The following is a 12,626-nucleotide window of genomic DNA, read 5'->3' as shown; positions in this document are numbered from 1 at the left end:
CGACTGAAGTGAGGGAGACATCTTATTTGAAGAGCTTTTCATGCTTTAGCTCCTTTGGTGGACGAAGGATTCTTCAGGATGGATCAGTTCTTTCATTTCCTTATTTCCTTTTTCAGTAGAGCTGGAGACAGTTTTAATATGTTTGTGTGATTCTTTTGAAATCTGTGACAGAATAACAGTGAACATCACACAGTAATGAATACTAGGAGCCCACTACTCAGGCCTTTAATATCCTATATTAGTATAATTATTATTTGACATTACAGATGTAAACGCCACTCAATCATCTTTCTTATTTTCAGCACAGTGTGGCACAAACTTGGCTTCTGAAGGTTGGAGCTTTTTTTCTTCAACAGAGTGAAGCATCGTGACAATAAACAATCTTTGGATTTTCGATTTCAATGTGATTTAAAGTGAAATTCTTCTTTTTAGACACTGAAAACATTTTGAGAGTCTATTTGACATTTTATTGATCTCACGTTTTTCATGTTTCACTGCAATTTAGCAACAACAACAACAACATGTTAATTTCCTTGATTTTCCTTAATTAAACTCCATCTTCCTTTAACATGACATTAACATGGATCAGCATAGTTTCAGTTTTCATCGTGACATCTGGACAGCGACTGCTTTAGCTATCGCAGCAAGTAAAATTACTTGTATTTCTCTTTCTGTTGACCTGTCAAATTAACATAAAATGTTAATTCATATTAATACTGAGTAGTACTGTCGTGTACTTTAACCTCAAAGTTGTACTGAAACCTATGGGTGATCATTGATGATCAACTGATCTGTACTTTACTGATGTCTCCACATCGTGCAGATTTGCTCTTTTCAACATCACACAGATCAGACTTTACCTTTCAGACTATACAACACTACTCATTGTTCAGTCTCTGGTCATATCTGGTGCTGACTCCTGCAGTTTCTTACTGACCGTGTCACCAGCTGCACCATCAAACCTCCAGAGGATCCAAAATGCAGCAGCACGTCTTTAAGAAGACACGTTACACCACTGTTCAGATCTCTGCAGTGGCTTCGTGAAGCTGCTGCATCAGGTTCAAACTCCTGACAGCTTACTTTTCAAAGTGGTCAACTCAACAGCACCAGTACCTGAACTCCCTCGTCCTGGTCTACAGTCCCTCTCGATCACTGCGCTCTGCCAGTGAACGGCGTCTTGTGGTCCCCTCAACTCATCTCAATAGATCCCAGGTTAAACTTTTCAACTCAGTGGCTGAAAACAGAACTCTTCTACAACTTTCTCTGCACTGGGGGTGCAGTGACACCGACACCCCACAGTAGTGCTATCATCTACTGCAGCTGTCAACAACAGTTTCTTCAAGAGGATCAATAAAGTTTCTTAGAGGATCAATAAAGTTTCTTAGAGGATCAATAAAGTATGTCATTAGCCACCCGTTGTTTTCAGCATTAAGAACATTTCACCTGTGCAGAGAAAATAACACCTGTCCATTTTTATGTGTTGCCTCAGTGTTCATGTCAAAAAATAAAGTAGAAATAAAATAAAAGTACCTGCAACTCTCTGAAATGTCTTGCCCTTAAACCTTTTTCTAAAAATCACAATACACGAAAAAAGGAAAGTCTTGGTACATGAGCAAAAAAATTTCAATGTCAAAGCTAAAAACATAAAATAATGTAAATTAGACACCAACGTGCGACATCCACAGTAAAACCTGGGACAGTATTTCAACATGAAGCAGTGCTGCATATGAATCCGAGTCTTGGGGATGACGAGTCCCTCAGCTGGATGAGAGTGTGGCCTGCAGACTGAAGATGTCACAGGACACAGAGACTTGTTGGATTCTTGAAGTTTTAACTTTATTTAACTTCTATCAGGTAACGAGTAATAACACAGCAGCGACCTGTGACTGCTGAGAAATCCACAAAATCAATTCAGATGTAAACACCATATTACCATAAAATATTATGCACGGTAAAAATACCGGTTTGATTTATTAGAGTGTTGAATTTGACTCAGACACACACATGAAAACATGAAGCCGGCAGAGGTTGTAACGTTGATCAGTAACAGATACAGGAAGTGACGACACATTTATGTTTTCTGCTCCTGGATTAGTTTGATATCTGAAATGAAATAAAACCACACTGCAGACTGATGAAGATCACGATAAACTCTGGTAAATGATTTATTAGTAACTTTCCAGCTCTGTAAAAAGTGGGTAATCACAGGTAACAGGTTAAACCAGGTAGTTCTGCATTTAACAACATGATTTGATGGTTATTAAATGAAATGCACATAAAGAGAAGCTAGACCAACTAAAGCAAAGACACTAATTCTTTAACCACATGTGAAATTGTCCCTGAACGAGTGGCTGAAGGAGGCAGCATCAGTCAGTCTGAACGTATCCTCAGAGAAATCCAGCAGGACGTAAACTCAAACAAAACCTGCTTTATGACTCAGTGACCTCCTTCACAAGCCGGACTGTCGTTTGAGGAGGTCAAACGCTGTCCGTCACATTTCTCCATCTGCCATGTGTGACACCAGCCTGACCGATCCAACACACCAAGAAATCATTTATCCTCACACCAAGCACCTCCCTCTCACCGTGTTGACGCTCACATTACAAAGAGCTGATTCTCTGAAGCCGCAGACTGAGACTCACACGGAGAAACCTTAGAGGACGAGAGGACTGTGGATGATTCCCCTGTTGGACCGCAGCTCTTCCAGCTCATCACCATGAGGTTTGAGGAGATCCTGGACACTGTTGGTGGCTTCTCCAAGTTCCAACTCCTGCTCCTGTTCATCCTGTGCCTCCCCCGTGCCATCCTCCCCTTACACTTCCTTCTGCACAACTTCATCTCTGCCACTCCTCCTCACCACTGCGCCATCAGGAGCCTGGAGGAAAACCCCAACCCAGAGGAGCTAGCCCTGTGGATCCCCCGTCAGGATGACGGCTCCTTCAGCTCCTGCAGGATTTATGACCCCCCACTGACCTTGGACTTCAACCAGAGAAATGGTACTGCACCTTGTCCACATGGCTGGACCTACGACCAATCCCAGTTTAGCTCCACAACAGCTACCGAGGTAAGAGAGTCAAAATGAAAACTGCATTAACCAAAGTTTTTAATCCGAAATGATGAAGTGGCTCCAAAATTATTAAGTAAAAAATATATTTACTCAGGAACTTTCTGCTGCTGCCTGCACATGTCAAACATCTGACTGGATTTAGAGGTCCTGGAGACAGAAATGAGATTATGTGAAAGAAAAGGCTGAATTCCTGCTCACTGCCGGTACAGAGACTGTACAGAAGTGATGAAGGAAATCACTTCCCTTCAGTTGTGCTGTATTTGTATTAGTCTTGTTCTGGGACGGTTTGTTTATTAATGGTAACATACAGTTGGAAAAGGACAAAAATCTCAAACCTCTTCATTTGTTATTCTGAAAAAGGATCCAGTCCAGATCCAGTTTTTAAAGTCTAACATCACAACCCTGTTCCATTGAAGGTGACATCTTGTCCAGCCCCTCAGAAAGTGCTGGGATGCTAAGGTCACTTTGTTTCCTGTTCATGTATTCGACTACACCTCCCTACTTTGCTAATTGCTGTCAACTACACTGTTGGTCAGACGACATGTTTCTGAGCCTGTTCCAGAAGCAGCCCGTGACTACTTGTTACCACCTCCATGCTTCACATATGGATTTTGGTTTGGATCATGAGCAGAACTTTCCTCCTCCACAGTTATTCTTTGTCACATCAGCCCATAAAACTTCCAGAACTTTAGTAGCTCTGCGTCCTGTACTGGACTCAGACGCTTTCTGCTGATGAGGGCTTCTCATCTCGTCCAGTGTCCTGGCCTCTGTGCTTATGAAGTCTTAGTCAAATGGTGAACTGTGATATCGTTGCCCTTATGTTTCTGCCATCAACTGTTTTCTTTGAATGATGGTTCTGTGCATGTTGCTCAGTTCTTTTTCAGGACATTACAAAGTCTAACCAGGTGTTCTGTCTATGTCTAGTGCTTGTTCAATGCGAATGATTGTTTCTCCCTCCCTGTTGAATCTAAAATGGATTTTAGATACGATACGATGTAAAAATAAGAGCTGTAACTTAGGGGCTAGTTATCGTTTGGACAAACAGTCTTACAGGATACACCAGGGTCAGAGACACCTGTCACTCACATGTTCCATATTTTTAATATATCTGTGTGAACAGCATTAAATAAAAGATGAAAACCAAACTTTTGTCTCAGATTCAAACACAGTACACATCAAAAAATAAATGCTGAACACGTTCGGTACCAGCATTTCCTCTTGTTGTCATCTGATCCTCATTTATTGTTGTAAATCAGTTTACTTTAAGTTTGTGAGTGCAGGATGGTAAATGAGTGAGACAGGTGTCCCACAGACTGTGCTTCAATCCTTCTGTCTCTGCAGTGGGATCTGGTCTGTGCTGATAAAAAGCAGAATCAAGCTCTCGCCACATACTTCTTCCTTGGGGTGATGTTTGGAGCTATTCTGTTCGGACAGCTTTCTGACAAGTGAGTGATATCATCTCTACGTCAATGTAACAGTGAAAAAACTACAGCATCAGCTAAAAATACTTAGTTACTAAGAATAATTTCTTATTGTTACAGACAAAACATAAAATGTAATAAACCCAAACATAATAATTCTGTTATTATAAAACAAAAGTAGATGGATTGAATCATCCAGTGTTTTTTAATTATTCCGATTTTCTAATAACTACTGTGTGTAACTGACGATCAATGAGATGAACTCATGTCATGAACAACTCTGTGGCGACGCCTCATGATTCCAATGTTACTTTGCTGATTTACTGATTATGATCATAACGGTCATCATCCACTGGTTCAAACGGTCCAAATGACAACGTTTGTTTGTGAGATGTGTAACAGTCAAAGCAGACCCTGTGATTAACCAGAGTATTTCATGTCACCCTGTCTCTCAGACATTAACGTTAACCACTTGTTAAACTGGATTATGTTCAGAAGAAACAGTTATTGAATGAGTGGGGGGTTAGGGCTAGATGGCAGGCGTACAAAGGGAAACAAACCTCTAACTAATTTAACAAGTATCAAAAAGAGGATTAACTTTAAAACAGCAAATGAACTAAAGCTGTGTGATCACATTAAAACACTCAGCGGCTCTGAACCCTGGGGTTCACCTTTTATTTGGAGCTTTTGTTCAGACACAGTCAGCTGCTGCTCTGCTGATCAACTCCAGATTCCTCATGTGACTCTATATTGAATAAAGCCTAAATGTTATCCAATAAGCCCGAGTCATTGATTAACAACACAGAACTCTGTCTCCACATGACTACGGACCTCTTAATATTTCCCTAATGTCTTTTTGTTTTACACGTATCATGTAACTATTCTTATATTTGTATTAAACAGACTGTTTGACTATTTAAAATACTTTTGGAAGCTCTCGTGATCTCAAACGGCAGCTGAGACGTTTCCACGTGCAGGAAGTCCCGTTCGATCGAAGGTCTCAGACCAGTGACTAAATTGAATTATGTGTGTTGCAGGTTTGGTCGGAAGTCGATGCTTCTGTTGGCTTTAATAGCGACTACCATGCTGGGAGTCACCTCGGCCTTCTCCACCTCCTACGTCATGTTTGCCATCACTAGATCGCTCTGTGGGACGGCCCTCAGCGGGCTGTCAATCATCCTTGTGACCCTTGGTAAGAACTCAGTGATATAGCTTTGAGTCAGGACCAGCCACAGTTCTGTTTTTAGAAGAACCGTCTTATGGTTCTGTTCTTTATGATCCGAGGTGGAAATGTGGCTTTTTGTCATATTAAAAAAATCTCATGGTTCATGCTGATTGAAATCTGTTGCTCACCTTCTGCTCAGGTATCGAGTGGACAGACGTGAAGCACCGGACTTTCACTGGTACCATCATGGGCTTGTCATGGAGCGTGGGGAACATGCTCCTGGCCCTGATAGCCTACTTCATCCGAGACTGGAGACACCTGTTGCTGGCGGTGACGATGCCCTGCATTGCAGCCATTGTTTCCTGGTGGTAAGAGGGACGTTAGAAGCAGTTCACATGCTGCACAGTCAGTATCTTTGTCTATGTTTTAAAGTGTCTGTCTGTTCAGGTGGCTGCCTGAGTCGGCCCGCTGGCTGGTGGCTAACGGCAGAGTGGAGGAGGCCAAGAAGTATCTGGTTCAGTGCGCCGAGATGAACGGAAGAAGCGACTCAAGCAAACTGAACACCAAGGTACAACTGTACAGAGCCAGTGACTAGTGTAATGTAATGTAACTCTAGGTCAGAATTAATATTTGCTGTCTGATATGGATCCCTAAGAGGGCAATTGTTGTAAAGGATAGTGATAAATTTAGCTTGAGGTGCCTTAAATCAACTTCGTTACCATCTCTTTACATTAAAGCACAGTAAAGCCTTACAGGTACAGAGCTTAAGGAAGTGGAGAAGAAAACAGGTGACAACAGGTACATTTGTTAAAGCTTACTTTTATAGCTTGATCAGTACTGAGAGGCAGGAGACCAGGAGCAAGGTGAGCACAACATGGTAGGTTGAACAATGGAGACAAGATGGCGGCTTCAAGGATCCTCTCCATCTGACGCATGGTGACTGGAAATGAGCAGAGTGGAAAGCACTCACACAGTGAAGCAACCAAAACTCCCCTAAACTCCTTCTTAAAGGGAAAATGAGAAAAACCTCAGTCCAAACTCCACTAATCCAGGTGAAAGTCTAATCACAGAGGCAGAGAGCAAACAGTTCAGCATCCAAACCCAAAAGATAACGGATCAGCAGCCAGAGGAGCAGGAGGGCCAGAGGCAAAGTTCAGCAAGTCCAGGGTCAGACAGAGTTCCAAAACCACAATCAGGACCAAGACTTACAGTTCAGGTGATTGGGTTCAGAGTCAGGTCAACAGACAGAGATAAATAACAAGGTGACTCACCCTGACAGTAGACAGCCCCCCCACTCAGCTGCATATTAACCCACTTTAACACAGACAAAACTCCAGCTAACGCTAACCCTTTTGATGCCACTTTTCATGTTACAGCTTTACAATTTCATCAGTCAAGCTCTTCTCTGAATGAGCAGCGGTCTCTGTGTTTGACAGTTTGCTTGTTTCAGAATCTGGGGAAGGTGACGGTGTCTGAGGTGGCCGCGAAGAACCACTCCTACCTGGATCTGATCAAAACACCTCAGCTGAGGAAGATCACCCTCGTGTCCGGAACATTCTGGTACTGAATCATCTTTTGGAAAACGCCAATTAATGCTGGAAAATCAAACTCATGGTGCTACTGTGCCTTCAGGTTTGCTGTTTCCTTCCTGTACTATGGGATCAGCTTCAGGATCTCAGGGTTCGGTGTTGATATGTACCTCACACAATTCATCTATGGTCTAATCGAAGTTCCCGCCAAAATCATCACCTTCTTCGTCCTGAACTGGATTGGTCGGCGGAATGGACAGGCCTGGTTTCTAATCGTAACCGGAGCTCTGATTGGAATAAATGCAGCCATACCTTTAGGTGATATTGAACATTGTTCATCAAGTATAGAGGACGACCCATGTTTAGGTAGTTGTGGATTTGATTCGAGTTACCTAACTTTAATAATTTCCTCTTTCAGATTATTCTGTTCTTCGTATGTGCATCTCTGTGGTGTCAAAAGGCTTCTCAGAGGCAGCGTTCACCACAGCCTTCCTCTACTCCAGTGAACTCTACCCGACCATCCTCAGGTAAAACCATAAACCTCAAAACATGAGGGTCCACTTTAGGGCTGTAACACACCAATCAGTCGCAGGGAAATTCCCTCTGAACTGGACCAGCAGGTTATTACAGACACATTAATGTTCAGGCATCATCTTAATGCTGTGGCAGGTAAAGGAGGAGTTAGTTTGAAATAACGGATTACCAGATTACCAGATTAAATAAATGTTAAATAACAAGTGTTAATCTGAAACTCTCTCTTGCCTGTTGTTGTACAGGCAGCGTGGTTTAGGCTACACCTCCTGTGTCTGTCGGATGGGGAGCTCCCTGGCTCCGATGTTCATGCTGCTGGAGGACGTTTGGCTTCTTCTGCCGCCGCTGATCTTTGCTGGAACAGGAATTGTGAGCGGCTGTTTGGTTTTCCTGCTCCCAGATACACTTAACATCTGTCTGCCTGAAAACATCCTTGATGTTGAGGAGGGAAGGTAGAGACCAGTCTAAACTTCTCTAATGATATCGTATAAACACTCAAGCAGTAGATGTCGGTGCCTTCAAGTAAAGACGCAGGTCACAAGTTGACTTTTAATCCTGAAACTTTCTTTCTCATACACAGTTGATAAGTTTGGAATTCAAGCCAAAAAACTCATTTAAACCTTTAAACCCCAGTACGTTTACTTATAAACCCTTAAAGATCCATTTACAGTCACAGCTTTTGCACTTTTTATAGTTAAATTGTGTAATTATGTGCCTTATATTGTAATTTGCCTGTGGTACATATTCTCTGCATTTTAAACTGTTAACAATGATTCTGTGATATTTACATGAGCATTATTAAGTTATTGAGCATTAAAAGCTGGTTTGTAAAATTAAAACAGCTGCTGCAGAACAGGTGCAACATTTGGATTGTCAGCTCATACTGTTCCTTGTTTTCTTTCTGTCTTAGACACAGACAGATGGATTCAGATGGAGAAGTAAATATTGAACTGAGGAAAAAAAACTCTGAAGACTCAACAGCAGAGGAAAACTGACCCGCTGCCTTCTTCCTGATGGTCCTGGCTGGATATGCTGCAGTAAGGGGGGAGTCAGTGGACTGCTGTCAATAAACTGGTGCTTGATTGTAATTTAGACCTTAGATGTATTGACTGTTTTTAAAACCTTTAACTAGCTGCTGCTGATAATTATCTGTCGATCAACTGACTGTAAGTACAATCTGTGTCTCTAAACGTTGGACATTATGTACTGAGATCACAATTAGACCCTGCAAATAAATGTTTTGTGAGATGATAGACATTCCAATTTTTGAGATCTGTGCCATGTAACACGAAATAAAATGTCAACAAAAGCAAAAAAGAAAGAGACTGGAAAACATTTCTACTGACAAAGTATATTTTATTGTCCCTAATGATAAAATGTATCTGAAGCTGCTCAACAACTCAATGCATCCATCACCTAATCCTTTGTTTCAACCTCCACATAACTAACAACCTTTTGGGGAAGTTCGTGTTAAGACAAAGCTGCAAAGTTTTTCATATTTAAAATGAATTAAATGACTGTAACATAAGATTTAAAACAAGTTGCTCAGTGACCAGCTCTTCACCTCAGGAGCTGATAGAAAGCCTGTTGTAAGCAGCACTTTGCAGATGGACACTACTCGTGTACCAACATATGAACACCGGCATCTGTTTACACAGGTGAAATTGCAGATGTGCTCCAACAGTTGTATTTATGAACCCAAATATACAGAGTAATCTGAGGCGGGCTGGTGATGAAGCCTCCACCTTCCTCACGTGCTCACCAGGTGGAGCGTGTTGTAATGCTGAAGGCAGTGCATCAGGAACTGATGGCCTCTCATGGCTCTCCAGTCAGTTCCTGATGCAGTATCATCAACATCAGAAAGGTCTGGTCAGGTGATTCTGACTCCACAGATGGACACAGAGGTGGACTCACCTTTACCTGAACACACAGAACAGCATAACTCCTGAACTCATGGCGCCTCCCCCTAAAACTCTCTGATAGCAGGTGATGGTGCTGCGTTCAGGTGAACCTCAGCCGGCGCCGTGAGATGCTCAAACTCACAGTTGCCAGCTGAGATTTACCTGGATCCCAGCTGTTTCATAAAACACACCATGCTCTGAATTCACGTCCTCTAGCCCTGCTGTTTGACTTTGTATTTATTTCACAACACAGAGTGTGTTCTTTTATTTAATTTAGCTCACTGTTAGCAGGATTATCTGGAAATGTAGACCTACTTTGGTCCCTTCAGCCTGTTATTGCTCAGTCATTGATCAGAGCAGAGTGATCAGCAGAGCGACTGGAGCATCTCTGCAGGTGATTGTGAGGAAAAGGTGACGTCACAGTTGCCTGCAGAGATTAACAAGTCGACCTGTCAACACATAGTTCTATACACTTGTGAGGCCACTCATTGGCACAATGCATTCTTTAGACCTTTACCCTAACCTTAACTATCACAGCTGACCCCTCTAACCCTAATCTAACTCTAGCCTGTACCCTAAAACCAAGTCTTAACCCTCAGACAGGTCCACACATCCTTAAATACATGATGCTGAGCTCAAATGTGATGTAAAGATGGACGAGACACCAACTAACCTGCAGGTGTTGTGGGAGGAAAATGTCAGCGTTTCAGATCTTCCTAACTGAGCTGGATCTGACCCCCTTCCTCCTTCCTCATTCCCTCCCATCACTGTCAGTTGGTGAGCTACTGTTTCACTGTACAACACAATACAAGAATGTCAATTAGCAGCAGTCCTGCTAACGACCCCCCACTTCCACCCAACAAACAAGAACTACAGCAACTGAGCATCAGTGATACAGACAAAGAGTCTTTTTAAAAAGCTCCAGTTAAATTCGAGCTGTTCAGACGTTTATTCTTTGTACTGATGATTATTTTAAACCAGTTTAATACAGGAAGTTCATCTTAGACCCACTTTTGACATTTGACAGCTCAACCCTGCAGTAAAACCTTGTTTCTTCTTCTGGACTTTTCTGCCTTTGTTCATCTTCGAATCATTTGCTCCTAATTGTTCCACTATTGAGGTCAGTGGGTGAAAAAGCTTTGGGATAGCTGCTCACTTTCATTCAAGCTTTTCCTCCTTCAGACGGTTTTAAGGTAAATCTCTAGACTTGTATTTTCATACGACTTCATTTCTGTTCTACTAGAAACTGTAAAAGGCATCATGTACAATCAGTCTTGTAGACGTAGATGTTTCAGGTGGATATCTGTTTAAAAGTTCCAGTAATTATTTAGTTTTACGCTGCACAAAGGCTGAACTCAGCTGAATATAGGCTGCATATGTGACCGTGGCTCAGAAACTCCTTCACTCAAACTCACAGACAGAAACAGTTCGAGCAGCCCTGAGGCCACATGACATGTTGGATTTGTTCCGGCCTTCGGGCTCGGTGGGATCTAACGAGCTGAGACGTGGTCGAACAAAGGGTCGGTTAGTGCTGTGGGTGTCAGACAACCGGCCAGTGGACACTGAACGTGGACCCCCTGAGCTGCTCTATTGTCCCACTGTGGAAAACAGAAAAATAAAGACAATGTGATTTGATTCTGCTGAGGTGCACTCCAAAAGCCCGGGCAGCGTCACAGAGTTAAAAAGCGCTCGCTAAAGTCTTCAAAGTGACGTCTGCAGCTGGCAGATATGTCCCTGCGTGTCCACCCCTCGCTGTGCTGCACATACACTTTACATCAGGCAGTTTCTAGTCAAACAGCATAAACATCACAGCAGACGTTTCCTGTCCGTCAGGAATCTATAATGTTTGATGCCACACGCTGTTTCCAGATTAGGGTCAGTCGTGTTTCAACATGAAGGAGAAATACTGTTACCAACAATCTGACTCATCTTTAGAGGCAGATCTTAAAATCTGTTGTACGACAGAAACGTCTGCTTGATGTTAGATATCTTCAAGAACCAGTTCTCTTTGTGTTCACTCCCTGAAATACTTTACTGTTCTTTTGGTCAAGTCATGTCACATGTGACAATGAGAGATTTTTTAGTAAAGCATCAACTCAACTCTAAGTTATGAACGTTTGATTTAAGTCCAAGATTCTGCGCCCAGTTCTTGAGGAACCCTCATGAACAGAAGAAAAAACGGATTATTCCATCTGACACATTTTCACCATCGAACAGACTAAAATACGAACACAAATGTCTCCACAGACATGTTCACTACATGAAAAGATTTGTTCTAACATAGTTAAAAAGATCATTTTAGAACATTTATCAAAATACAACCTGCAGCTCAGCGACTCCAACACAGATCTCTAGTTTTAACGTGACTTTTCAGAATAAAAGTTTTTCTTACCGCAGTGTTAAACACACACGTGCAGGCTGCCGGACTGAGCTGAGCTGTGAGAGTCAGCACCACAGCACCACTCTGACCCCAACACATCACACTCCCCCCTCCCCGCCGTCGCCCCCACAGAGCTTCACCCTCGACCGGCCACGGCTGAAGAATTTCCCAGGATGTGTCACCAAGTTTTCATTTTAAAGATGACATGTGGTCGCTCTGATTTTCTACACATTTTAATTTTCTATTTGTTCATATTTCAGTGTGTTGGAGCATCATTAATAAACAGTGAATGTATTAATGTTTCATGTAAGCAGCTGTGGTGCATGGTGACCCCCACATGTGTAATATACCACTGGACATTATTTCCTGCCCTGGTGTAATTGTGAGATTGGAGAAGGAATCTTTGTTTCACATAGAGCAATATGAAAATCCAGAGGTGTTCACACTGACACTGCAGGCTTCACTTCTTAAAGTCCCCCTATCTCTAATAATTAATGAATTCAGATCAGAGACGTTCATATGGAAGTGGAGACATTTTAAACGACATTTCGACCACGTTAGTCACTAATTAACTGCTCTGTGTTTGAGTCAGCGTAGCCTTGATGTTGATGTGTTCTTCTTATCAGGCAGCC

At 42.3% G+C, this 12,626-nt stretch overlaps 1 protein-coding gene across 1 annotated transcript; it reads left to right on the top strand.

Moving 5' to 3' along the window:
• Positions 1-2,716: 2,716 nt before the first annotated feature.
• On the top strand, positions 2,717-8,708 carry slc22a7a (solute carrier family 22 member 7a). Its single transcript, XM_026360340.1, has 10 exons — positions 2,717-3,064; positions 4,409-4,512; positions 5,526-5,680; positions 5,853-6,021; positions 6,101-6,221; positions 7,104-7,213; positions 7,286-7,500; positions 7,601-7,709; positions 7,959-8,165; positions 8,624-8,708. Exons 1-10 carry the CDS (start codon positions 2,717-2,719, stop codon positions 8,706-8,708), a joined length of 1,623 nt encoding a protein of 540 aa, XP_026216125.1.
• Positions 8,709-12,626: the final 3,918 nt, after the last annotated feature.

This window comes from Anabas testudineus, chromosome 1 (genome assembly GCF_900324465.2).
Source record: "Anabas testudineus chromosome 1, fAnaTes1.2, whole genome shotgun sequence".
NCBI lineage: Eukaryota > Metazoa > Chordata > Actinopteri > Anabantiformes > Anabantidae > Anabas > Anabas testudineus.
The sequence above is the reverse complement of the archived record's forward strand: the minus strand, read 5'-3'. Positions and strand labels throughout refer to the sequence as shown.